At 43.3% G+C, this 27,882-nt stretch overlaps 1 protein-coding gene across 1 annotated transcript in view; it reads left to right on the top strand.

Annotated features, from left to right (window-relative positions):
* Positions 1-27,366, top strand: part of LOC306918404 (RNA binding protein fox-1 homolog 2-like) — a 30,623-nt gene extending 3,257 nt beyond the window's left edge. Inside the window, exons 2-10 of the mRNA XM_079531308.1 lie at positions 3,394-3,458; positions 7,453-7,489; positions 13,120-13,207; positions 16,061-16,117; positions 17,223-17,376; positions 19,322-19,367; positions 24,011-24,117; positions 25,062-25,191; positions 26,252-27,366. Of these exons, the coding sequence (XP_079387434.1) occupies positions 3,394-3,458; positions 7,453-7,489; positions 13,120-13,207; positions 16,061-16,117; positions 17,223-17,376; positions 19,322-19,367; positions 24,011-24,117; positions 25,062-25,191; positions 26,252-26,296 (729 nt within the window). The 3' untranslated portion in view covers positions 26,297-27,366. The remainder of the gene's footprint in view (positions 1-3,393; positions 3,459-7,452; positions 7,490-13,119; positions 13,208-16,060; positions 16,118-17,222; positions 17,377-19,321; positions 19,368-24,010; positions 24,118-25,061; positions 25,192-26,251) is intronic.
* The last annotated feature ends 516 nt before the right edge of the window (positions 27,367-27,882 follow it).

The raw sequence follows: 27,882 nt of genomic DNA, 5'->3' as shown, positions 1-27,882 counted from the left end.
CCCCCATCCTCCTTCACTCACTGACATGCTCTGATTGATGCCACCCCCGCACTGGTATATATTCCCCTCCCTGGTCTGTTTTTGCGGTATATACTTTTATTTATTCTTTGTTTGGGGGTTGTTTTTCTTTTTTTTGCCTTGTTTTGTTTTGGACCCTTATCCTTATTTTTGTGGTGGGAGAGGTTTGGGTATGCAAATCACACAACGCAAGGCATGCTGGGGATTATTTAAAAAAGGAAATAAAATTTGCATCCAGTTATATTCCTCTTATTCATCATCACCTTTTTAAAAAAAAATCATTTTCTTTGTTTTGTTCTTTGCGCTGTTACTTGTAGCCATACTGATGTCTTTGTTCTTTTTCCAAAACCAGTTGAAAAAACGATGTTTGTGTCATTTCGACGGTTCTGGAGGGCATGCAGAAAACCAAACATGGTGGACAAAGGGGGGAGTGCATGGTTCGATTCAGTTCTATTTATTTTACATCTCCTCCATAGATATGACACTATACTGTACTTGGTTGTGACAAAGCAGCGTATGACTCCTGCTGCAGCATGCTGCCGATTGGCTGTCACAGCAACACCCGACGCACTGTCGATGTTGGCAGCACGTTTACATTTTTTGTTTTAGTTCATAGTCTCTTGAATAGTTTTCATTTAGTTTTAGTCACATTTTTGTTGTCACCCGGAATGTTCTGGTGTTCGTCTAGTTTCAGTCGACTAAACGTCATAAGATTTTAGTCGACTAAATCTGCAGTTGATTTGGTCGACCGAAATGTATTTTGGCGGGCCTTGATGCCGTCGTAATGGCTGATTTTACACTTGCTGAAAATAGCCGATCTACAAGCTTGTAGATCGTCTATTTGTGAGTTTGTGAATCTGCTATTTTCAGCATGCAACCACATGTAAAATGACTCCTACTGGATCTCTTGTCCACGTGTCAATCAACACGGCACACAACGCATGTTCTGCTTTAAGTCTCCGCTTTCTCATCAGAGAAACTCCCTAGCTTGTGTAAAAAAAAGATAATAATAATGTTTCATTGCTTTTTAAATGTATTTTACTAAAGCATGTTTTACGCAGCCTTGAAGGAAATGCATGTGTTTTTTTGTGTGTGTGTGTTTTTTTTTCCGGAGGAGGAGGTTGTCTTCCTGTCTTGTGATTTCTATAGCCAAGGCAGCTTGAGACACCCAGGTCTGCATGGGTTTGCTGTTGTATGTTGATGTCCTGGTGACGTGCGTGCGTGCGTGTGTGAGCGAGCGCGCGGGCACGTGTGTGTGTGTGTGTGTGTGTGTGTGTGTGTGTGTGTGTGTGTGTTCACGTGTTCAGTGAGCATGCTTATAGGTCAGTCCCTGCATGAGAGCTGAGGCTGGCTTTGGGCTCCCTTGGGTGGGTGTGTGTGTGTGTGTGTGTGTGTGTGTGTGTGTGTGTGTGTGCGTGTGTGTGTGCGTGTGTGTGTGTGTGTGTGTGTGTGTGTGTGTGTGTGTGTGTGTGCTAGCGAATGGATGGATGACAGCCACTTGCATCCAGTGGTACACCATAACCTCCCTCCCCTCACGCCACCACCTCCATCTTCAGCCAATCAGCAAGCTGAATGCATCTTCAGCCAATCAGCAAGCTAAATGGGGGCTCAATCTAACCCGCATCAGTTATGCATCTTTATTAAATCAACAACCCCTCCACCCCCCCCCCCCCCCCCGCCACCCTCGCCTCGCCCACACAAAATCTACCGCTATATTTAACCTCTGACGTTTTCTGTTTGTCTACAAACTTAAGTTGTTCTTGCATGACATGACATCAGTTACCCCTTTTATTTTTTTTATTTTTTTTACAATAATAAAGTGGGCATTTGTTTTTGTCTGTTTGTTTCACTGCTGCATGTACCGTTGTACTCAAGTCCTAATGGTGTCATTATTATTATTAGGCCACGTCATGCGTTAATATCTGCATGGTGGGGGGCCTGTGGCTGTGATCTGCCAGGTCCAACATCTCTCTATCTCTCTGTCTCTCTGTCTCTCTGTCTCTCTCTCTCTCTCTGTCTCTGTCTCTGTCTCTGTCTCTGTCTCTGTCTCTGTCTCTGTCTCTGTCTCTGTCTCTGTCTCTGTCTCTCTGTCTCTCTGTCTCTCTCTCTCTCTGTCTCTCTGTCTCTCTGTCTCTCTCTCTCTCTCTCTCTCTCTCTCTCTCTCTCTCTGTGACCCCTTTTCCACCGGTTGGAAACCGGTGCAGTTCTTTTTGGTTCTTAGTCCATGAGCCAGAGCTGGGGAAGTTTCATAGTGATAACTATCTGATAGTTATCACTATGAAACTTCCCCAGTTGATTACTTGCACGAAGACAATGATTTATTGTAATTCACATTTTCTTGCAAATTGCAAATTAGGCATTATATATAGTAAATATGCAAAAAAATAGAAAATGTGAAAAAGCTACTACTGTGGAAGGGTTATCATATATTAATGTACTTATTGATCCTATAAACAATTTAATATAGGTATAGTTTTGCCCACTCAATTCATAATTAACGTTCCAGGCTCTGGCTCATGGACTAAAAACTGGTTCTGAACTGAGCCGGTTCCCCGCCGGTGGAAAAGGGGGCCTCTGTGTGCGTGCGTGCGTATCAGTGCATGAGCCGGTCGAGAACCAAAACAAAGGGCTGATGGAGTTGTATGTGTTTATGCTTGACGTTGTTTTAATGGAGGGGTAGGACGGCAGTGCCTGGAAACGTCTTTCTTTCCTGTTTGAGGCAAGGCTACCTGGCGATGTATTGTCCCCTCTTTCTCTGGTAGATGTTGCTGTTGTCCTAAGCTCTGGCTTTTACCCTCCTCCGGGTCGTACCATTATCTTTTACCCTCCTCCGGGTCGTATCATTTCAGAGTTTGTTGAACTATGGGTGTCGGGAGACAAAAGCGAGAACGAAAACGATCCCTGTGTTTATAATTCAGAAACTCTGAAATATAGGCCTTCTGTACGTCTTGTTTTACTAGTACCGAGTGTGAACGTTCTCTTTATTTTATTTCATTTTGCTCTCCACTGGCATGAGGTTTAGTTGAAATAGCGATGCATGGTTGGAATTCTAGTAGATTACTTAAGATACCTTACGGTCCTGTTGGCAGACAAATTGCTTTTTTTGTATGGCATGTCTATTGTTCAAATTTATTTTATTTGTATTTATTTGTGGGTGATGGTAATGTTGTTCTTAAAAACCTAGCATGAAGTCTGTTGCACCTCCTGGCTGTCCTTGTTACAGTTCTACAGCAATGCCATGGTTGCATACTGTAGTTGTTGTTTGTATTAACTATTTGTTTTTAAAAAAGGAACTTTTTTAAATTAGTCCTACAGTGGCCGACTACTTAACTTGAGTGTTATTCCTAATTCTTGGCTGACTATTGTTTTGCGTAGCGGCGCATGCTATTGGGGCCTTTTTGGTCGTCAGGTTTCTTCTCCTATAGTTTCACTAACCTCAAGTATGCATGGATGTGTAGCCTGTTAGCAGTATAGCGCCGAGAAAAACAAAAAAAATAATTGTTTTTTAAAGTTCCATTGTACTTCTTTTTGTCTGGAGTAAAACTCTGCGCTTTGAAGAAGTCAGTTTCCTGTGCGCTCCCAATGTTTCCATGTAAGTTGGCCCAACTCAAATTCACTATGTTGTCTCTTCCTGCTGTCTGTGTGACGTCATCATCTCATCATCTCCAACGCTTCCATATATAGAGTCCTGTAGGCCTATATATAGATATGATGATGATTGATCTCTGGTGTGTATCTTGAGTCTGTGCTCACGCACGCACGCACACACACACCCATGCATCTACCCCATCGTCTCTCTCTCTCTCTGTTTTATGTGTCCTGACGTCAGCCGTGGTAGAAACAATGATTTATCCGACATTTCGTCTGTCATTGACCTCTTGGGACTGCGGGATACTTCAATATTTGATGATAGAAAAAAGCCTTCCACTTTCATTTTGCGTGTCTTTGCATTATTAGTCTCATCTTTCATCCCTTTTAGAAATAATATTGTCAGGCTTGCAGGCTTCTCTCCATCTAACTAACCCCCCCCCCCCCCTTACCTGGGCTCTGTAACTCTGTGTTTGTGGTCGGCGTTGTGCGTTTGTGTTTGGAGTGTTATGGGAAGTGATGATGGCTCCTCCGCAGCGCAGAGTTTTAGTCAGACCTTTTTCGAAAATAAATGTAAGCACTGCACAAGTCGTGGGCGAGTGAGTGCCTGCTGCCAGCACGGCACGGCACAGCAAGCACAACTCTGCATGCAATTAGTCTCATCTGCTGGGGGTGGGGGTGCTGTTCAGAGGGGGAAAAGACCTTGTCATGAAGTGTGTTTCCCACCACTTGCATGGATGGATGTGCACGCGGGACACGAAAGCCAAATTCCGATACCCCCCCCAAAGTCTCGGCAACTCGCTCACTCCAGCATGGCGGTGTTTCCGGTGAAATTGGTGACCCTTAAGGCTCATTCATAGTCTGGATTTTCGGTGGTGAGGTGACCACCGAACTACAACATGACGTCACGGAGCCGCGGTGAAGAGCAAACCACCGCTCTCCCCCAGCCATTCTCTCTGTTTTTACTCACCACCGCTCAACGTTATTTCAGCTCCGGTGGTCACCTCACCACCGAAAATCCAGACTATGAATGAGCCTTTACCGAATTATCTGACCATCTTGTGGAGTTTCACACAACGTACATTGGAGGTCTTTTTATAGGTCACCAATTTCACCGCGTCAAGCTGGAGTGACCGAGTGTGAGTGAGATTTGGGGTATTTGGAATTTGGGCTGAAGGGGCGAGACTGAAGTCGAGTCATGACTTGAGGAAGTCTCTCGGCAACAATTCAAGCGTTATTCATAGTCAGATTTATCGGTGGTGAGGTGACCACCACAACTACAACATGACGTCACAGAGCCGTGGTGAAGAGCAAACCACCGCTCTCCCCTGCAGCCCTTCTCTCTGTTTTTACTCACCACCGCTCCACGTTATTACAGCTCCGGTGGTCACCTCACCACCGGAGCGGTGGTCAACTCACCACCGGAGCGGTGGTCACCTCACCACCGGAGCGGTGGTCACCTCACCACCGGAGCGGTGGTCACCTCACCACCGGAGCGGTGGTCGCCTCACCACCGGAGCGGTGGTCGCCTCACCACCGGAGCGGTGGTCGCCTCACCACCGGAGCGGTGGTCGCCTCACCACCGGAGCGGTGGTCGCCTCACCACCGGAGCGGTGGTCGCCTCACCACCGGAGCGGTGGTCGCCTCACCACCGGAGCGGTGGTCGCCTCACCACCGGAGTGGTGGTCACCTCATCACTGAAAATCCAGACTATGAATAGGCCTTCACCCCCCCCCCACCAGTTTCACCTGCATGTTTGACTGTGGACGTTGTCACCCCACTGTCACTATAGTCAGTCTCTCTTCCCCCCCAGCCTTCAAAAGGAGCCTTCATCTCAGCCTTCATCAGCGTTGGCCTGGCTTGGGCTCTTTATGCATCTATCATTTTCACACAGCAAAAAGCATGTCATCTTGCAATTTGAGTTGAGCGCATGTTTGAAATTGACGAGAATTTTAGATTCTGTCCATTTTAATGTTTTTTTTTAGATGTGCTGAGGTGAAGGCTTGTTTGCTACCATGTGTGTCCCCGGTCCTGTGGAGGATGACTTGTCTTTAATCTTGGGCTGTATTGTCATGTACTGGACCCTAGCTTTGTACAGTACTGTACAGCATGGTACTGTACTGGACCCTAGCTTTGGATCTGGAGCTGGGAGTCGCCGGTTCCTTGTAGCTTGCATGACGTTTTGCTACAGTAAAAAAGGTTGATCCGTGAATGAAAAAACGCTGTCAGTCTTGAGTGTGGCGGGTGTGTGTGTGTGTGTGTGTGTGTGTGTGTGTGTGTGTGCGTGCAGTCCGTTGCACACAATGTCTGTCTCAGTGTGAGCGGTTGGCGGTAAAGGGTAAAGGGTTTCGTACTTTGCCCTTTTTCCAACCCTCTTGTCTTTTCTTTCCTCCCAGAAGACTTCTGGCTGTCTGTTTTGTCCTCCCCTGTCCCTCCATGATACTCTTCTTCATGCCAGTCAAGTTTGTCTTTTCTTTTCACCACTCTTGGTCCTCCACGCCTTAAAACCTCCTCCTTATTCTTCTTCTCACACTTCTTGCCCTGTGTGTTTTGTCCTGTGACCCTGCACTGTTTCGTTATCATTGTAAGTTTGTCATTTTCATGTCACCCTAAACCCACCTATATTTCCTATCTTTAATCGCCCTCTTCACTTTTGTTTCTTATCTGCCTCTCTGGTCTTTTTGTTGTGTTTATTTATTTTATTTGTATTTATTTATATAACAGTATGATTTTATTTTTCAAGTTAAGAGTATGATTTTATTTTTTTCAAGTTACCAGTATGATTTATCTTTTTTCTTCAAGTTAACAGTATGTTCCTTTTGTGGTGACTTTGTGTGAAACCCGTGGGAAGTGACGTGTTTTCCAGCCCACGACCCTTAAGATAAACACTGTTCTCTTGTGGCGTAACTTCACCACCTAAGAATCTTGTCTTGGCTCCATTTTAACCCATTTACACCTGAGGACGATTCTACAAAATGTCTTCTAAATCCTAACAGTTTTCTGAAGAACACGCATGTTTCTATGTCAGTCGTTCTCAAACATTTTCATGTCAAGGACCCCCAAGATTATATGTAATTGGCCGCCGACCCCCATCTGAAAATATGTTGTTAAAAACGCTCGTAGCACGGCACTCGGTGCCGCGCTATGAGCTTGTAGATCTGCTATTCTTTCAATAGCTAAAGCATAACATAATGCTTAAAACACCAAAAGGGGTTCCCGCCCAGAATTAACCAAAGCACTCAGACCGGCCAGGCTGAGTGAGGACGTAAACCTATTTCCAGACAGGCAACGTAGGAAAAAAACAAACCCAAACTAAATATTCTCCAGTTATGGCTGGTGACGTGGTGGGTGTCTGACTCCCACTCTTGCCATATAAATGTTAGTTGCATTATTAATATTTTTTCAACCCATTTAGGCCTGACATCGAAATTTTAAAACTGTGTTCTAAATCATGACTAAAATATAATGTTTTTATATCAGTGGTGCTCAATATTTTATGTCAAGGACCCCCAAAATTATATGTAATATGCCTCCGCCCCCCATTAGAAAATATGTTGTTCCAGGGGACCCCCCCCCCCCCCCAGAAGCAAAGATTTGAGTTAAAATGTAATAAAGCTCTGTCTAGCATTAAAACAACAAAATGTGCACTCCCATTTCCTTTGCCTTTCGCTCTCCTATTCTGAAACTGTTAAGACTGCTGCTGTCATCATATCTTATTTAACGTTGGTTGGTGGGTGGGTTTGACCTTACTTTAATTTGTGGGGTTATTTATTTGTTCCTTTTATTTATTATATATATATATTTTTGTTTTCTGTTTCCCTGACGACTTCTGTGTGTTGTTGTCAGTCTCCACGGTAAACCACTCGCTGTTCCCACGGCAACGGTAAGTTGTGTACTGCACAAAACGATATCAATCACTGAATTGAACCCACCACCACCTCCTCCACCCACACCCCCACCCCCTTGCAATGGGCTTCTAAAAGGATCTCTGGCTAATGCCACAAATATGCCTTAAAACATTATACTTGCCCTCTATTCCTAAAAAAGATAAAATAAAAATACTTAAATATTGTATTTTTCTTTCATAAATCTGACCACATTTGACTGAGGGACTGCCATTGGATTTTTTTGAATTTTTGTTTTTTCATGTCATATGAAAGCAGGGAATCATAGCTTCAAATTGACATATTGGTTGTTCACTTTGACCCACCAGTTTTGGAGATATGGCTTATTGAGTAATGTCTTGCAGAAAACTGGCTTGAAAGGTTTACTTCTGTGGTCTCTAACATTACACCTAGCTACATGTTTAAGCATTTATTTCATATTTACATGTCGATTTCAGCTCTGACACTTATTTCAGACATGCTCATGTAAGTGCCTGTGCTATTAACTCATTTTGGAAAAAAAATAATGTTTTTCTCTGGTGAAAAGCTGGAATTTGCGCGATGGCAGGCTCTCAGTCAAATCTGGTCACACATAGAGAATCTTTCACTCAATAGGGACTGCTCCTGTTCAAGTTGATGATGTCATATGTTCATGTGTGGTCCAGCCCTATGGAATTATGGAAGTTCACATATAAGTATTACTTTGACTTTATGTTGACTTTAGGAAGTATTAAGTTGTTTTTTATTAGCACGTGCATTCCATAATTCCATAGGGCTGGACCACACATGAACATATGACATCATCAACTTGCGACAGGAGCCATCCCTATTGAGTGAAACATTCTCTATTTATGAAAGAAATACAATATTTAAGGTGTTTTTATTTTTTTGTAATAGAGGGCAAGTATATGTTTTAAGACATATTTGTCTCATTAGCCAGGGATCCTTCTAAGGCACAATACAAAGAGATATATATATATATATATATATATATATATATATATATATATATATATATATATATATATATATTCATAATTGTAACACGGTAGAGATTTTAGATTTGTTTTGTCCATTGACGTTATCATTTACATGTAAATTAACATCCTTAACAAGTAACAACACGTCTGTAGGTGCAAATTGTTTTGCTACTGTATACATGAGCTAATGATATCTTGTACTGTACATTGTGGCATAGCACAGACACACGGATGGACAAAGCATCGTCTTTTAGTAATAATAATCCCCCCCCCCCCACATGCCCCTACCCCTCTCCCCCCCCCTCCTCCTCCTTCCATCTCATTAACACCTCACTGGGAATGAACAAAATCACCCTCGTCTGCCATGACACGGCTGTCTGCAATCCCTCTTGGTTTGATTCTCCCATTCGGAAGTCAATAATATGAGCATTTTATTTCCCCCTAATTGATAACAATAATCAGCAAAAGGAATGATATTGAGCTTTTCGGGGGGTGTGTATCTGGCTGGCCGCTGAGTTGTTCAATGCCTTGCCCGTTTTTTTTGTTTTTGCTTTGACTTGAATGCCCGGAACTCTCAATTATAGGCTGCAAGCAGGGGCAAAAAAAAAAAAAAAAAAATCACGCTTCTCTGATCTTTTAAGAGTTCCTCTGTCGTCGTGGAGCTGTTTACATTCAGCATGCCGTGTGGATTGGGTTGGGCGAAACGTTGAGGCCAACCGGCTACAGTAAAAAAAAAAAAAGAATGTTAGTCTAAGTGGGCTTGAAGCGGGGGATGGGGGGAATGTGTCCGGGCCTGTGAGCTAATGTTTATAATGAGAGCTGAGCGGGGGCTCGGACGGACGCAGGCAGGAAGGGGGTGAGTTCCAGTCCAGGCTTGTGAGCTAAATGGCTTTTTTTTAACGATCGGCTATAAGCCGGAATCAGCCACGCTTACATTATGGGTCCCTTACTTATGGGATAGCAAGAGCAGTGGTTCCCAAACCTTTTTTAGCCCGTGACCCAAACTAGTGAAAATAGCAGATCTACAAGCTCACAACACGGCGCAAGACGCCACATTGTGAGCTTGTGGATCGGCTATTTTCACTTCTTCTTAAAACATCTCATTTAACTTCTTTATTCTATGGAATTTCTAGATGGAATTTCTTAGATTTTTCTTTGAGTTCTTCATGAAATTACTGGAAAAAAATATAAATTATAATTTTTTTAATTCGTGAAAATCTATCAATCTATAATAATTAAAAACCACTGCTCTAGAGTGTGTCCAAACTACACACATTGAGATCTAGAACAGATAGCTTAGCGAGTAGTGCACATTACATCATTATATACCTCGCCTTTACTAATTTATGAGTTTCTTTATGGAACACTATGACTATTATATTGGCAAAATATCACTTTTAGGCCGTTCCAAATGGGCTCAGAAATGCCATAGCTGTGTGAACCATATGCATCTCTAAACCGATACGATATGGGGTTTACATTGATCTTCTTTTGGGTCTCTCTCTCTCTCTCTCTCTCTCTCTCTCTCTTTCTTTTGTGATCTTATTCCATGTCTTTTATTTGTCGTTTTTTCCCCGTCATGGATTGTTTGTGTTTTAGTATCTGCAGTAGTTTCTAGTACCAGTAGATGGCAGTAGTAGTAGTAGTTGTGTACTAGTCTTGGTTGTGGATTGTTTGTGACACACAGTTCTAATGCCTGGCAGAGTGTCTTTGTGTTTATTTCATTTCTTTACTATTCTTTATTTATTTATTTTATTTTTTTGGGGCGGGATGTTTTCTCTTTTCTCTTTTCTCTATATGTCTTTAATGTCATCCTTTCTTTGGTGCTCTTGTCTCCCAACCCTCTCCCTCCACATGAAATACTTATTTTTTAAAGGAGAATGGTCACCAAATCTAATTGCTTTATATGAATGACACACCCTTGGTATTATTTCTTATGATTGGTTGGTTGATTTGTTTTTTTGTTTTATTTTGTGAATAATTAACTTTTCGTTGGCATTGTTTCTTTGGTGTGTAGACAAACTTTCTCCCTCTCTCACTCTTCACTCCATTTCTTTGTATGTGTGTATGTGGACTGGCTCTGTCTGTCTGTTCCTCACCTGCATCTGAACTGTCTGTCTCTTCATGTGTTTGATAATGGGAGTGTGCTGCGGTTGTTTTTGATTGGTCTCTATACTGCATCCGACGCTTGCTGATTGGCTGAACTTTTATTTAATTTTCTTCTTTTTATTTTATTTTCTTTACTCTCACTCTTGGTCATGTGATGCGCCCATTTGGCTGAGTGTAATTTCTGTGTTGAACGATTATTCATTTTTACGAAACAAATGTTTGTTTTTTTAGCACCCACTTTCTCTCCCTTTCCTTTTGGTTTTTATTTGTGGAGATTTCTTTTTAAATTAGTATTATTAGGTACGTAAACCCCACAAGTTTGGTTTCATATGGGAGTTTGATTTCATTTTGTCCACGGTCAAGCTTTGGATTTGGGATGGGAATCAAAGGTTGAATGGGGGAAAATGCAATGTTTTATTCTTTTTTTCCCCTTTCTTTTTAGATATTTGCCTACATGGGTGTCTGTTTGATTTGCATGCCTGCCTCTCGGAAACATCCAATTGCAATCATTCTTCATGACACATGCACACACAAAATGAATGCACTAGGAAGAAAATAAAAGCACATTTGTAAATGTGTTATTTATTAACACTGGCTTTTCAGACCAAAGATGAACGGATGAACGAGTCCCGCCGCGATATTGAAAACATAATTGGCGTTAGTTAGAACTTACTTTTGATAATTTCAAGAGGTCTTCGCTCAAGACACCCGTGGGGAGACAGTGGGACACCCGGACTGGACAGTTCCCAAACTTTTTCATGTCAAGGACCCCCAGTTTGACATGCATATTAATCTACATGCCCACATTTAATGGCATTTCTATCTCTGGGACCCCCAATTTATCTAGTTAAATCAATGTTAATTTAACTCAGAGTGTACAAATGGTTCCATTTGTACACTCTCTGAGTTACAGACCCATAAGGGTCCGTTTGGTTCCATTTGTACACTCTCTGAGTTACAGACCCATAAGGGTCCATTTGGTTCCAAACTACCATTTAGCTGGGGACCCCCTGGAACTCCTTCAAGGACCCCTGGGGGTCCCCGGACCCCACTTTGATCCAGACGGACTAGGGGTAATTGAATCATCCAGTGACCTTCTCATTTGCAATGAAGGAGGAATGAGGTAAATCTCATTTCCATTAGAAATGAAGGCCCCCCCCCCCCAGCCCGGCCCATTAAAGAACATGACTCACAGAGAGGGCCAAATAACAAGATGACAAACCACACACACACACACACACACACACACACACACACACACACACACACACACACACACACACACACACACACACACACACACACCAAAATGAGTGATTCTTGCTCTTTCACTTATTCACCAAAATTCTCCCTTTAACACACACCCTCCCTCCTAAACTCTTCTCTTTCCACTTCTTCTCCCACTCCTCCACTGAATCTCTCTCTCTCTCTCTCTCTCTCTCTCTCTCTATCTCTCTCTCTCTCTCTCTCTCTCTCTCTCACACACTCTCTCATTCTCCTGGCTCTCCGCTAGCCAAAAGGTCATTCATCTTTAGCTTGCCACACAGGTAAGATACAAGGCTTCGACAGCACACTTAAGACACAGTGCGGGTTAATATTCCAGAGAGCCTCCCATAAAGCCCATCAAAGGGAGATAGGGGGGGGGGGCAGATCAAGGCACCTGCGTATGAGCCTTTGAAGCTCGGAGAAGAGATTAGCGCGGCCATCTTTGATTTGAAAAGCCCGAGGAACGTTATTACGGCTAAAATATCATTGAGCATGGCGTGCGCGGTGTGTGTGCAACACAACCCACACACGACCCAACACACAACACCTCCACCTGGGCATGCCATACACAGAACAAAACAACGGTTCAGTTTCCCCCTGCTGTAACATGCCTCTAGAGTCTAGACCCAAGTTTCCAGCTTCATCCATCTCTCTCTCTCTCTCTCTCTCTCTCTCTCTCCTCCCCCCCGAATCCTTTGAGTTACAGCAGGGATATCAACAAATGTCGCCCATGGTGCCCTTCATGTCTCATTAGAATGAATCATCAAATCTCTATTGGGGTAGCTCACATTTTGTTTTTTGTTTTTTTTGTAATTGCATGATGACTAAGAATCGCCCCCACCCTAACAACCACCCACCCACCCTCCCTCCCACACACTCATGTGTATAGGCACACACTTAAACAGTCTCACTCTTGCTCTCTCCCAAACACACACGCACGCAATCACAAAAGTGTGGAGGGAGTTGTAGTGGTACAAACGTGAAGTTTCACACACATTGATTTCTCTGTTAATGATCCAACCGCAGTAAAATTACTGTATACATTTCTACACATGGAGATACTATACATAGACCACCACTCAACCACCATATCATATCACAGCCGTTCAATGGTAGGCTTTGATTATGGAAAGTGGGCGAACGTCGATGTTACGCCTCATGTCATGACTGTTGACGTGACTGTGTGTATGAGTTTTGCATTGAGGCTGCCTTTCCTCCATTTTAAGCACTACTTTAGTGTCTGTGTGGTTGACTGTCTGCCTGTCTGTCCCCAGGTGAACAATGCCACAGCCAGGGTTATGACCAACAAGAAGATGGTCAGTCCCTACCCTAACGGAGAGGCCCTCAGCACCCTGCCTTATGGTAAAAACACCAGCGTTAACAACACTGACGCACTTAACAATAACTTTAGCCCTGCCAAAAAACACTAACCTGCGCTGTGCGCTATGCCCGAGTGTTGATTTAACTATTATTATTATTATTATTATTATTATTATTATTATTATTATTATTTACCGAATGGGTTCTCAACTCTGTGCCAAAACATTTAAAAAAAGGCTTTCCGTTATTTGTGGGCTTCGGCAGAGTACAATTTAGGCATTTTAGCAGACGCTCTTAATCCAGAGCGATTTACAGTAAGCAAGAACAACACATGGTAATACATAAATAAATTGTCATCAAGAATCATAAGTAAGCTAAGAACCTAACATCCGTCTAACAGTGGAATATCTATCCAATGAAACTATGAGTATACACTATGAAAATAGAGAGCTATGTCTACATAAAAGGCTATCTAAATCACACAAGTTGAGCCTTTGCATATGCCTGTAAGGTCGTCGAGGCTAGGGCGAGTGCTACAAGTTAATAGTTCATAGATATTGTTGTCTAATTTGGTAGCTTTGCGAAGCTAACATGCTAAGAACGGATAGTGATTTTAAGAACCGACGCCAACAGGTTTGTTGTCTCAACCCATTTTGGGCGGGAACCCCTTTTGGTGTTAGCATTATGTTATGCTTTAGCTATTGAAAAATAGCAGATCTACAAGCTCATAGCGCGCCACCGAGTGCCGCGCTATGAGCTTGTAGGTCTGCTATTTTTGAAAAATCGACTGACATAGAAACATAGCTTTTTCAGGAATAAGAAGACATTTTTAAAATATGATCTCAGGTCAAAATGTGTTAACTCAAACTCGGTGAGACATCTCGACTTATTCTAGTTTCAATAGTAGGTCACAACTTTATATTGCAGAGCCTTGCAACCCGTTCCAGGTCCTGGCTTGTAGCGGGCTTTAAATGTGCACTTTCATCCAAAACCTTTATGCATGCAGAGAAGCAGAGACAGCCAACAGTCACATAAAGAACACATTTCACTGGAGCCTTTTGGACATTGGCAGTGTCACCGAGCATCATCCCCTGAATGAAAACTGTGTAATACTGCTGGAAACCTGCCTCTTTGGCTTGCCTTGCGTCACCTCATAGTGACAACATCCCAAGAGTGACTATAGTCAGACATTTGCAAAGATTCAGCTCTTGGGGGCACAATATTTCCATTCCGTCTTGTACATTATTAAAAAAAAGAACATTGAAAAAACAACCGTTAAATTTAATCTACGTTTGTGTAGCTGATGACATTTTGCTTTGCTCATTCCTCACTAGAGCCCTGTGTCAAACATTATTTTCAAATAATGTTTGATAAAACACACATGGCACCTACCCTTCAACCATCTCCCTCCTCCCATCCCCTCATAATGGGAATTTATGATTGTCAACCTATCTCGACATGTTGGCCATGTGACATGTGCGAACTATTTTAAAAGTGAACTTTCTGTGAACCGTTTTCCAAATCAACTCGGTGGGTGTTATATAACTTATATGAGAGACTAAATGTTATCTTAACTTGTTAAGCGGGGGGAATGTGTGAAGTATACTAAACCCCCACCCCATGTCTGAACTCCATCTGCGGTGCTTCATAGTAGGTTATTAAAACAAACATTCCTTTGGGCGCGCTCCAGTTTCTGACGCCGACTCCCTCCCAAACATGCTGCTGTATCATTCTCCCGTGTAGCTTCCCCCTGTAACAGACGCAATAACTACGGATGGCAACGTTAACGGTTTTGCCATGAGATGTAACCAACATAAATTAACGGAAAAGTGGGCTTTTTTTCCAGCTGTACTGGATAATGTTCTAGTTACTAGTACATTGGTTCTCAAACCTTTTCGTGTCAAGGACCCCCAAATTGACGTTTGTACGGCTCTGGCAGTCCCTTTCACCCGTATTCATTTCAAGGGCCCCCCAGTTTGAAATGCATTTAGCTATAAATAAAGTAACTATTTAGCTATTGTAACGGCATTTCTATCTCTGGGACACTCAGGGCATTTACAGTATATTGTACAAATCAATGTTAATTTAACTCAGAGTGTACAAATGGAACCAAATGGGCAGTTCCATCTTGTACGCTCTGAGTTACAGACTCAAGTGTCCATTTGGTTCATAACTATCATTTAGCTGGGGACCCCCTGGAACTCCCTCAAGGACCCCTGGGGGTCTCCCCTGGGGGTCTCCCTGGGGGTCTCCCCTGGGGGTCTCCCGCGGACCCCACTTTGGGAACCACTGTTCGTGGACACATTGTTATGGGTCCCCTTATTTTTAAATTTTAAATATTTGGTTTTTAAATATCATTTAAAAAAAAAAAACATTCCCAAAAAAAAGCGAACTGCCACGTTGTGAGCTTGTAGTTTGGCTATTTTCACTAGTTCGGGGGTCCCCCGGGGGCAAACATTTCACATTTCTCTTTTGGGGGCTTAAAGGGGCATTCCACTCATTTTCAACATTTTACTATGTCATTAATATACCTTAGAGCTGTTGTGTGGAAATAATAAAAAAGTCCCCACATTCTGTGTTTCCTAGAACTAGAGGTCTGAAAAAAATCATTAACATGGTGAAACACATCTTGATGATGTCATCAAGATGTGTTTCACCATGTTAATGATTTTTTTCATACTTGCAGTTCTAGGAAACACAGAATGGGGGGACCTTTTTATTATTTCCACACAACAGCTCTAAGGTATATTAATGACATAGTAAAATGTTGAAAATGGGTGGTTTTCCCCTTTAAATAGTTTGGGATCCCACTTGTTCTGGAAGTCTTCCATTTCCCTGTAACCCTGTAACAGGCTTTACTAACTGTCCCATCCCTCCCTCCTGTCTCTCTGTCAGCGGGGTGGAAGTTGAGCCCTATGGTGCAGGCCATGTACGGACCAGAACTCTATGCAGGTAACACATCCGGAATAGCAGCACATTTTAGATTTTCGTTTTAGTCTCTTGAATAGTTTTCATTTCGTTTTTAGTCACATTTTGGTCACCCGGAATATTTTTGTGTTATAGTCTAGTTTTAGTCGACTAAATATCATAAGATTTTAGTCGACTAAATCTACAGTTGATTTAGTCGAACAAAGTGTATTTCACTTGCTGGAAATAGCCGATCTACAATCCCACAACGCGTCGCTATGCGACGCGTTGTGGGCTTGTAGATCGGCTATCTTCAGCATGCGACTAATTGTAACATGACGGATCTCTTGTCTACATGTCCCTCCCTAACATTTTAGTCTAGTTTTTATTTGTTGACGAAATTGTCAGTATATTTAGTCTTAGTTTTAGTCATCATAGCTTAGGTTTTATTCAGTTTCCATTTCGTTTTTCCTTAGTTAAAAAAGGTAGTCGACGGACATTTTTCGTCTTAGTTCTACTAGTCGACAAGAACAACACTGCGGGCTACCCTCCTTATATTTCCCTCCATTTTGTGTCCTCCCAACCATGGTTCTTGGGGCAACCAGTGCTGCTGGTACCCTTGGGGCAACCAGTGCTGCTGGTACTGCTGTTTTTCTATCAAACAGACAGAGTCTGCATTTCTAGCTATAGCTAGAAATGATTATGAAATTATGACCGATATCTGATTATTTGCCTGATCCCCGAGGACCTTTGTTGGGAGCCACTGCTTGTTACTCACACAGATCTGTCCTTCATTCTGTCTCGCTGGAACATGCTTGATTTAAATTGTACTTGGCACTCCCAAGCTTTAATTTATATGAATGTGCCTGTATTATGTTGTTGATGTTAATGCCGAAAAATCGTATTAATATATCCTGTCTGCTATATCCTTTACGTTATTCCTTCTGTCTCTTCCTCTCTCTTCATATCTCTCCTTCCTCCACCTTCCTCTTCCCCCAAACCGCTTATCCAACTCCCATCCTTCCTTCCTTCCTTCCTTCCTTCCTTCCTTCCTTCCTTCCTTCCTTCCTTCCATTCCATTCCATTCCATTCCATTCCATTCCATTCCTTCATTCATTCCATTCCCCTCCACCCTATCCTCCTGTTCCAGTTCCAGGGTTACCAGGGTTCCAGTACCCCTCTGCCGCCGCCGCCACCACAGCAGCGGCAGCGTTCCGCGGGGCCCACCTCAGGGGGCGGGGCCGGCCCGTCTACAGCGCTGTGCGTGCTGCCGTGCCCCAGCAGGCCCTCCCTGCTTACCCCGGGTAAGAGAGAGAGAGAAGTGGTCATTTAGTCATAGTCTCTTGAATGGTTTTCATTTTAGTTTTAGTCACATTTAAGTCACCTGGAATGTTTTGGTGTCAGTCTAGTTTTAGTCGACTAAATATCATAAGGTTTTTGGTCGACTAAATCTACGGTTGATTTAGTCGACTGAAATGTACTTTGGCGGGCCTTGACGTCGTCGTAATAACTGATTTTACACCTGCATGCAACGAAGTGTAGAATGACTTCTACTGGATCTCTAGTCCCTTACTCCCTTACTATGTGTTGACCAAATTGTCAATATATTATCTTAGTTTTAGTCATCATAGCTTAGTTTTCATTTAGTTTTCGCCGGTGAAAAAAGGTAGTCGACAAACATTTTTCGACAAACATTTTTTGACGCACACGTGCGCACGGCACACGTGCACACTGCACATGCGTGTGTGTGCGCGCACACACACACACACACACACACACACAAACACACTTCCATCATTCCTCAGAGCTCGAGTTGATAAGCACAACAGAATCTGTGCGAATAGTAAACAAACGTTATCTAGAGCTGTAGGGGGCGCCAGCAGCTTTCCCAAGTAGGGGTGGAAAAGATTATGTGAGAAGATGAGAAGTTGTAGGTTATTTTGTGGATTATTTATTTATTCGTTCGTTCATTTATTTATTTATTTAGCAGACGGCTCAAGTGCTCGTACGGTTGAAGGGTGTGCAGCTTTGAAAAAGACATTTTTCAAAACCATTTTTTTCCCTCGGTTGTACTGTCGCCTCATGTACCGCTGGAAATGTTGTTTTTGCACTCGAGGTATTATCAGCGTCTTATCCAAACCACAGTTTTATCAGTCAGGTTAAGAGCTTTTCCCTGCGGAATGTTTTATTGACAGGATTGCTCCATGGATTCACGCAGAGAAAGCACAATTTCCACAAGCGCGTGCACGCGCACACACACACACACACACACACACACACACTGCACGTCATTATGCATAAGCACCAGTCACCTCGCTCTCGGATTTGTCACAAAATGATTCATATGTATTTGTGTTCTTGTATTGTGTGTGTGTGTGTGTGTGTGTGTGTGTGTGTGTGTGTGTGTGTGTGTGTGTGTGTGTGTGTGTGTGTGTGTGTGTGCGTGTGCGTGTGCGTGTGCGTGTGCGTGTGCTTGTGCGCACCGTGCATGACATTGTTGCTGGGCGGTTGTGCTGGTTGGCTAACGGGGGTTTGTGTGATTGCTGTGTCATTCAAATCAAAGCCGACGTTGATTGGCTAATTGAGATTGTGACTGCGTAGCGTAATTATACGCAGATTAAGCCAAGCAATTATGAAATGATGAGGTGCTGCGGGAATTATACCATCTCCGTGTCTTGCTCCACTATTGGCTTCAAAACCGCCCAGTAAATCCACTAGCTTCCACTTTCTGAAGGGCCATTTCCCTCATGGGGATAAATAAATCTATTTGAAGTTGACCGGCTAGATTTCCCCGTGGCACATGGTAGTTTATGGTCTCAATTCAGTTAAAAAAAAAAGCCGGGCAATGCACTTTATTTATTGACCCCGCCAGGGGAGACCATTCTCGCCCTCTGTAATGACCGTTAACGATCGCTGTTTTGCAATAGTGGAACATGGATGGAAATTGTACTTCCTCTGCATGTTGCATGGGTGTGTAATAACTCTCTTTCTTTCTTTCCTCCTTTTGCTCTCGCTTTGTCTTCTGGCTCTCGTGTGCTGTCACCTTGTCATCCACTCTGGTTTGGGACGATGCACCACCACCACCACCCCTCCTCCACCCCACCACCCCCATCTGTTTCAACCCCCACATCACCAACCACCACCACCCCTCTTTCGACTGTTCCTTCCTATCCATCGCTCCCCCTCTCCCTATCTCTCTCTCTCTCTCTCTCTCTCTTCCCTCTGGTTTTCTGTGTGACCCTCTCTCAGTGTGGTGTATCAGGATGGGGGCTTTTATGGAGCAGCAGAATTATACGTGAGTAAAACCACCACCACCTCTTTGTCGACATCACTCTCTCTCTCTCTCTGTGTGTGTCTTCCTCCTCCTCCTCCCCTTGTTTGTTTCCCCTTTGGGGGGTGGGTTTATATCTGCATGTGCGTCCGGACGGTCATGTGCTGCACAGAGCTGCCCCACCTTTACAAGGCGACGTGAGAACCCCTCCCCATCATCCTCCTCCTGCCATTGAAGCAGGAACCATTCGAAAGGGAGCGCTAGTCGATTCTGAAAACCCCAAACCACCACCACGTGTTTTTGTTTTAGCGCTCGTCCCGGCGCCGGTGTGGTGTGTCCCGGTGTGGTGTGTCCCGTTGTTGCGCGTCGTCCAGGCGCCGGTGTGGTGTGTCCCGTTGTTGCACGTCGTCGTCGGCGCATGGTGGCCGCATGTGGACGCAAATCGACCCGAGTGATTCGATTGGTTCAATTCAATGGTTGCGTCTCATCCCATTGGTGTGGTTTGGGGCTTAAGATCCAAGAATTACATTTTGCAGTATATTTATTTATTTTATTTTATTTTTAACTTTGGACATTTGGACATTCCCCCCACCATTATATTTGACTTTTGCACCAATCACAAATATCACATCCCATGATCACACAGATTGATCACAGCCCAGGGGGCCAAAGAGGCTGTTTTTTATTTATTTTTTGAGAGTGAAAAAATAAATGAAATAGAACCTCATAAGAGTTTGAAGACTCGATGATAATGACGGGAGACAAGGGTATGGGTCTCAACCGCCAAAACAAAGGCTGCTATATGAGCACATGTGGCAGTGTGTGTGTGTCTGTCTGTGTGTGTCTGTCTGTGTGTGTGTGTGTGTGTGTGTGTGTGTGTGTGTGCGTGCGTGCGTGTGCACGTGCGTGTGTGTGTGTATCAATACGATGTGTGCGCTTGTGTGTGTATGTGTTGACAACAGCTGTTTCTTGTTCTCTCTATAGACTAGTCTTTCAGGACTCAGTCCTTAGCCCCAGATTGCCTCAGGTAGGGTCATCTCAACACCCCCCCCCCCCCAAAACCCCACAGTGTGCATTGTTTTACTACTACTACTACTACTACTCCCCTCTTTTTGAATCATCTTCTGGTCTGATCTGGAACACATTCTGGTTTTAGTTGGTTGCAAAAATGACAACTGCTTTGATTTTATGTTTTTATTAAATTTTTTATCCTATTTCTTACTAACTCACTGAAATCTGCACTCTTTATTTTAATTGTGGGGAAGGCTTTCCTTTTTTCTTTTTTGGCTTGTTTTTTTTCTTTTTTAACTAAACTACACGTCGGGAGTGTTTGCGGTTGCTTATCCCACCAGTTCTAGTTTAAAAGAGAAGCAGGTCTCTTAATATAACCCATTCTGGGGAATTCCGGGAACCCCTTTTGGTGTATGAAGCATTCTGTTATACTTTAGCTATTGACAAATAGCAGATCTACAAGCTCTACAAGCCAAATTACATGTAAGCTTGGGGTTCCTTCACATGAAATATTTTGAGCACCACCACTGATACAGAAACATATGGTTTTTCAGAAAACTGTCATGAATTGGAAGACATTTTTTGAATTTTGACCGCAGGACTTAATGGATTAAATTTGGCTGGGTATCATGTCATAGTCATCCTAATCTTGTGCCCCTCAGGATGCCATTAAAACCCACACACGGTGGTGTCCTTAAAATTATAAAGTATAATTTCCTGGCATCATCGCATTCAGGTTGGAGAATATTATGGTAATGATGGACTACATGCATACTGTACCAGAACCCCCCCCAGGTTTCTCATATTTATTCTCTCTCAAATTGTTTCACCATGGACTTACGATCATAGCCCCCGGGTGAGGTTATGCTCTGTACTTCTGTGCCCTAAGGCGCTGGTGTTGTTAAAACCCACTGCCCGCCAGGATTAATTCATATATTTATCGCGCATTGCCAAGGTTTTATCGCTTGCAACCCTTATTTTGAAGAGCCAAATATCCGTAACCGGATGTTACAATGACATACTGCTGTGTGTGGTGTCTTTCTTGACCGGTTGTTGTTCTGTCGCTCGGTGCAGAAAAAACCCGACCGTGAGTATCACAGCGCCTGCTGTCGGCCGTTGAAAAACCTTGTTTTCACCAGAAACGACATTCATTCATCTCCGATTTGGAGATACAGGCCATTTGAAAGCAGCACATAGAGTGCAAGTGGATGCGCGCGCATCTTCAAAATGGCCGCGGCCACTGTCCCACTTACACTGTTATGCTAACGAGAGGCGGCTATCGATTCGATCCGATCAAAACATGGATTAAAGAATATAAATCCTAGAAAACGTAGTACGCTGTTGGCGGGCTGCCAGACAAGAGTTATTCTACGCTTTCTATGTTTCTGGCGGGCTCCGTGTTAAGAATGGAGCGTAGTGCTGCAACGACTCTTGCTCAAATGTGAATCTCGTTATTTTTGTTTTCCTCCACAAGAAAATTCTCTTTTTTTCCCCCCATGAAAATATTTATGTCTGTAGATGCTGAACATTACTACATTCAAAATGTGGCAACCTGGAGCCATAACTACAGTGGCTTTAAACAGACAACATCAATGTGCTCGACTTAAAACCTCTCCTAAAGTCTCTCTCTGGTAGCAAGAACATAAAAGAGTAACCAAAATGAATTGGACGGCCAACCAATGTTGCACGATTCTTGCTCAAACGTAGTCATTGAAATCGCGCCTTTTCCACCTCGCTCTCTCTCTCTCTCTCTCTCTCTCTCTCTCTCTCTCTCTCTCTCTCTCTCTCTCTCTCTCTCTCTCTCTCTCTCTCTCTCTCTCTCTCTCTCTCTCTCTCTCTTTCCTCCTTCTCCCTCCACCACCCTCCTCTCCATAATCCTTGCAGACGTGTCTAGGAGAATGCCGTGGGAGGGCTACGTTTATTTTAGGTTATTAATGACCTTATCGAATCACGTCCATCCAAAAACCTCGGTGGTGTTGCGTTCTCGATAGGGTCACACACTCTGCATTTATAACCCGGGGAATGCATGAGGGCAATCAATCTCTTAACACATTTAGACCTGAGCTCCATTCTACAAATGTCTTTTAAATCCTAACAGTTTTCTGAAAAACCTCTGTTTCTGTCAGAGGTTCACAAACTATTTCATGTCAAGGACCCCCAAGATTATTATGTATTTGGCCGCCAACCCCCATCTGAATATGTTGTTCCAGGGACCCTCCCAGAAGCAAAGATTTGAGTTAAAAACGTTGGCTCCGATAGAATATATAGTCAAAGATTTGCACTACATTTTCATGATTCTTCAGAAATAGTGCCGCGCTACAAGCTATGAGGTGTCGCTGAAAAAACACATTTTCAGATGGGTGTCTGCGCCCAAATACAGATAATTCTGGGGGTCCGTCCGTGACATGAAAAAGGTTGAGCACCGCTGACATACTGTAGAAGAAACGTAGGATTTTCAGAAAACCTGTCATGATTTAGAAGACATTTTGTAGAATCGGTTCTTAGGTCTTCAAATGGGTCAATGCAAGGACCGTGATGGGAGTGTCAGTCACATGCTAGTGGTGCTTGTTGTGGGTGTATGAGTGTATGATCACCCCCCGCCCCCCCCACCCACCCACCCCCTCCCTCTCTCACCCTTTCTTTTTTGTCTGTCTTCTAAATACAGAAGTGAAAAATGTGAATAATATTGCACCGTAACATTTTTTTTAACATTGTTCAAAATGCTTCACTTGGCTATTTCTATCCCAGTATGTGATTCTCTAGTAACCATTGCACCCAATTCTGACTCTGTAACAAGATGTTAATCCACCGATGCATCTTGGTGTTTAATTAGCCACATTTCAATAACCGTACTAACTTGGATTAATCTATTTTAAGGAAGATAGTTAGTTAGGCATTTGATCAAAGCAGAAAGAAAGGAAGAAGAGGGGGGAAAGGGGACACTTTTAGAATATTTAGAACACTTTCCTGGGGGTCTTTACGTGTGTAATATGTGGTTTTAGATATTTTTAGATTTTAGCAGTGAGCCCAGTGTCTCTGCTGTCATGGGCACTGGGCTCACTTCCTTCCTGGACTACAATTCCCATAATGCTTTGGGTGCACTGCTCCTCCTTGTGGATAGGGGGAGGGCTGTTTTACTGAGACAACATGTAGTCCATCCAGGAAGTAAGTGAGCCCAGTGTCCATGACATCAGAGACACTGGGCTCACTGCTGAAATCTAAAACCACACATTACACACACAAAGACTCCCAGGAAAGTGTTCTAAATCTTCTAAACGTCATTAACATATATATATTTTTGCAAATTTGATGAACCCACGCAGTAAAAATGTACCTGTAAAAGTTAAATAAATCGCCATACAGTTAAATGAATTAACGTCATTATTATATAGATATCGGTGAGCGACATCTCTGTTGGGGGATGCACACTAGTAGTGTAAAACCTCAGTGTCCCATTGTTTTGCTACATGATCGGGGTCCATTTGGTTACATTTGTAAAGCATATTTGGAGCTAAAACGAACAGTGAGGATATTTTTACTGTGTAGCCTGACATAGGCCTGGTGTCTGTTTTCCCCTCGGAGGGATCGAGGCTCACTCTGTCAGTCACGCCATTAAGTCAGCTCTGTAATGTGTGTGTGTGTGTGTCCATCTCCAGGGAGGCTACCCAGCTGCCGCGGCTGCTGCAGCTGCCTATCGCTATGCGCAGCCGGCCGCCGTAACCGGGGCAACCGCCGCCGCCGCGGCCGCCGCATACAGTGACAGGTGAGTTCACCTCAGGACAACAACACCACAACCTGTGGGAGCAAAAAGGCTCCGCTCACACATTCCAAACGGAGACGCCATCTAGTGTTAGCATCATGCGCACACCTAAGAAATGCCACACAGTCTGTTCTCACTCTACGGAGCTTGTTTCCCTTCCGGGTTATTCAGGAAGGTGGGGGCCTTTGTGAGCATAGATATAAAACTTTTTTGTAAGCGAAATAGTATCGTTTAGACTTTAGAGAAATCAGCCGCAAATCTAGCTTGTTTTAGGCCAAAAAGAACAATCCAAGATATTACCGTTCTAAAATCTGCGTCCCCATACACAGCATTACCCAGCGGATTTTCCATTTCCATTTCTGTTTTTTTTTTTTTGTTATAGCGCATATAGACACAGTTGATCACCGTAATCAATTGATAGTAAAAAAAGAAGGCGTGATAAGGCGTCATCGGTGGGGAGGTACTGTACATGCGAAAATAGGTGTCAAAAGGCACAATTGGCGATAAATTAGTGTAATGACAGCTTTTTCTGTCAATGGCCCAACTCCGTGGAATGAACTTCAACACTCCCGTCAGTTCAAAGGAATGCTCCAGAACATTTTTCGCCGTGATTGCTCCTGCTTCAATTGATTTATTTTACTGATGGTTGTTCTGCATTTAAGTTCCTTTGTAATTTATCCTGATTTATAATGTTGTGTTTCATGTATTGTTTTTGTATTGTATTTGTGAATTGTAACCTCGGCTTGCCCTCAACTGTATTTCCGAGCATAAATAAAGGTGTGTGTGTGTGTGTGTGTGTGTGTGTGTGTGTGTGTGTGTGTGTGTGTGTGTGTGTGTGTGTGTGTGTGTGTGTGTGTGTGTGTGTGTGTGTGTGTGTGTGTGTGTGTGTGTGTGTGTGTGTGTGTGTGTGTGTGTGTGTGTGTGTGTGTGTGTGTGGGGGGGGTCAGCTATGGGCGCGTGTACACCACGGACCCGTACCACGCTCTAAGCCCAGCCGCGGCTGCCTACGGAGTGGGAGCCATGGTGAGAAATCTGCAACTGCTTAACACTTCAATACAAAACAGCCAAGACGTAAGTGTAAGTGTTTAGGATACAAGTAGTGGGGGCTGGGGGGAGTGGTGTGCATGAGTTTGCTGAATCTACAGTTCATTAACAGTTTGACGCCACATCACGCGGAACCCGCCTTTTAATCAAATATCCTACGCTGCCTGGATTGTTTTATTACCTTTACCTTTGGAGCATACGCTGAAGTATTTAGGCGTTTGTTCCGTGAAAATCAGGTAAGAAATGGTCCGTCGTCTTGTTATGATGAGACGAGCCAGCGGCCATGACAATGCGAAACGAAACCAGAGTGCAGAGCAAGTTGTAGTCCAAACAAGCCCCCCGTCCACTTGCATTGGGCTCAATTTCCCAGAAGCCCTAGCAGCCAAGCATAAGTATTGATTTCCGGTTTCGTCGCCATAACATGAAGCTCTCTCCCCCTGCTCCACGGGAGAGGCGGACTTTTTTTATTATTATTCATGCGATGCGATTTAGACACATAAAACAAATAGCGGGGATGTCGTATTACGCAGCGGCGCAACACTGGATCAAACAATTCTCGGCAGTAGAACTGTTAAAAAGGGGACATTTCACCGCTGAAAGGAACTGCAGTGTTGATTTCGACAGAACATTTAGATTTTGGTTTTAGTCAGTCTCTTGAATAGTTTTTTTCCATTTCCTTTTAGTCACCTGGAATGTTTTAGTGTTTGTCTAGTTTTAGTCGACTAAATGTCATAAGATTTTAGCCGACTAAATCTACAGTTGATTTAATCGACTAAAATGTATTTTGGCGGGCCTTGATGCCGTCGTAATGACTGATTTCACACTTACTTATAGTGGATCTCTTGTCCACTAGTCCCTTCCTAACATTTTAGTCTAGTTTTTTATTTGTTGCACGAAATTGTCAACATATTGAGTCTTACCTTTAGTCATCATAGCTACGTTTTGTTTTTTGTTTTTCCCGAGAAATTCGGTCAGTGACAAAAGGTAGTCGACGAAACATTTATTGTCATAGTATTTATTAGTGGGCGAAATCAACCCTGGATATGATAAACGTTTTCTCATAATGGTTTCCTCTCTCTCTTGTCTCTTCCAGGCTAGTTTATACCGGGCGGGATACAGCAGGTTCGCTCCATACTAAACCCCCAACACATCACGGCCAAGGAAGTCTACATTGTTCTCCCCCCCAACCCCCCACCCCCTTTCCAAGTTCTTCGTTCGGCAAGAGCTACCCTCCATTTTTCTGTGGGCTGGCGATAGTGACAAACCATGTGTTTTTTGGAAAGCAAGCGAGCGAGCGAGAGCGAGGTCATTGCCACATCATCAACTCGAACTCAGTTTCTGTACTGTCTGTTCGGTGACAAAGGAATTACAATGAAAACTGCCAGTGGATTCTCCCCACACATAAGAATGCTGAACGAGGCTATTCTTTTTGAAGACGCTCTCGACTACAGCAACAGGACTATACGATCCAACAAGAATGGGTTCTATTTAGAAACACTACCGGGACATAACGAGAGGGAGATGTTTTTGCCTTTCTGACCCCCTTCACACTACAAACTTTCTTTTTTGTTGTTGTTCCTCTTAGGAATTCTACGCAGTTATCTATATATATATATATGTATATATATCCACTGCCCTATATGTTGTCCTCAATCAGACCTAATATACATACGCACACGTCATCTTAGCACCCCGCGATGTTCCCTCAATACAACCCCTGACCTGCACAGATTGATTAGAACCACACAGAATCACTACCATGAAATATAAGGTACTTACATCTTTTTTTTAATTTACACTAATTGCATTGATTGAAAACACCCAATAAACAAAAGCTAATCCCTCCTACAGTAAAGAAGCTGTGTTCATTAAAAAAAAAGAACGGTAAGGAAACGGTAAAAAAAAGGAATTGGATTGCTCAACGCGGAGACACGGACATGCTTTTCTTTGTATTGCCGTGTTTTTTTTTTGGGAGCGTTCGTTGGGAGGAGTGAGGACATCCGGCCCGACCGTACAGGAGACATTTCCCTCTCCGTTGAACGACTGACGAGGAACTCGAAAGAAAGCGCTGTGTTGCCCTGACAACAGGAGATTATCAACTACACGAGAAATGATGCTGTGTTGTTGCCCTGACAACAGGAGATCATCAACTACACGAGAAATGATGCTGTTGTTACCCTGACAACAGGAGATCATCAACTACATGAGAAATGATGCTGTTGTTACCCTGACAACAGGAGATCATCAACTACATGAGAAATGATGCTGTGTTGCCCTGACAACAGGAGATCATCAACTACATGAGAAATGATGCTGTTGTTACCCTGACAACAGGAGATCATCAACTACATGAGAAATGATGCTGTGTTGCCCTGACAACAGGAGATCATCAACTACATGAGAAATGATGCTGTGTTGCCCTGACAACAGGAGATCATCAACTACATGAGAAATGATGCTGTTGTTACCCTGACAACAGGAGATCATCAACTACATGAGAAATGATGCTGTTGTTACCCTGACAACAGGAGATCATCAACTACATGAGAAATGATGCTGTTGTTACCCTGACAACAGGAGATTATCAACTACATGAGAAATGATGCTGTTGTTACCCTGACAACAGGAGATTATCAACTACATGAGAAATGATGCTGTTGTTACCCTGACAACAGGAGATCATCAACTACACGAGAAATGATGCTGTTGTTACCCTGACAACAG

Source organism: Electrona antarctica (assembly GCF_951216825.1).
Source record: "Electrona antarctica genome assembly, contig: scaffold_118, whole genome shotgun sequence".
Taxonomy (NCBI): domain Eukaryota; kingdom Metazoa; phylum Chordata; class Actinopteri; order Myctophiformes; family Myctophidae; genus Electrona; species Electrona antarctica.
The sequence above is the reverse complement of the archived record's forward strand: the minus strand, read 5'-3'. Positions and strand labels throughout refer to the sequence as shown.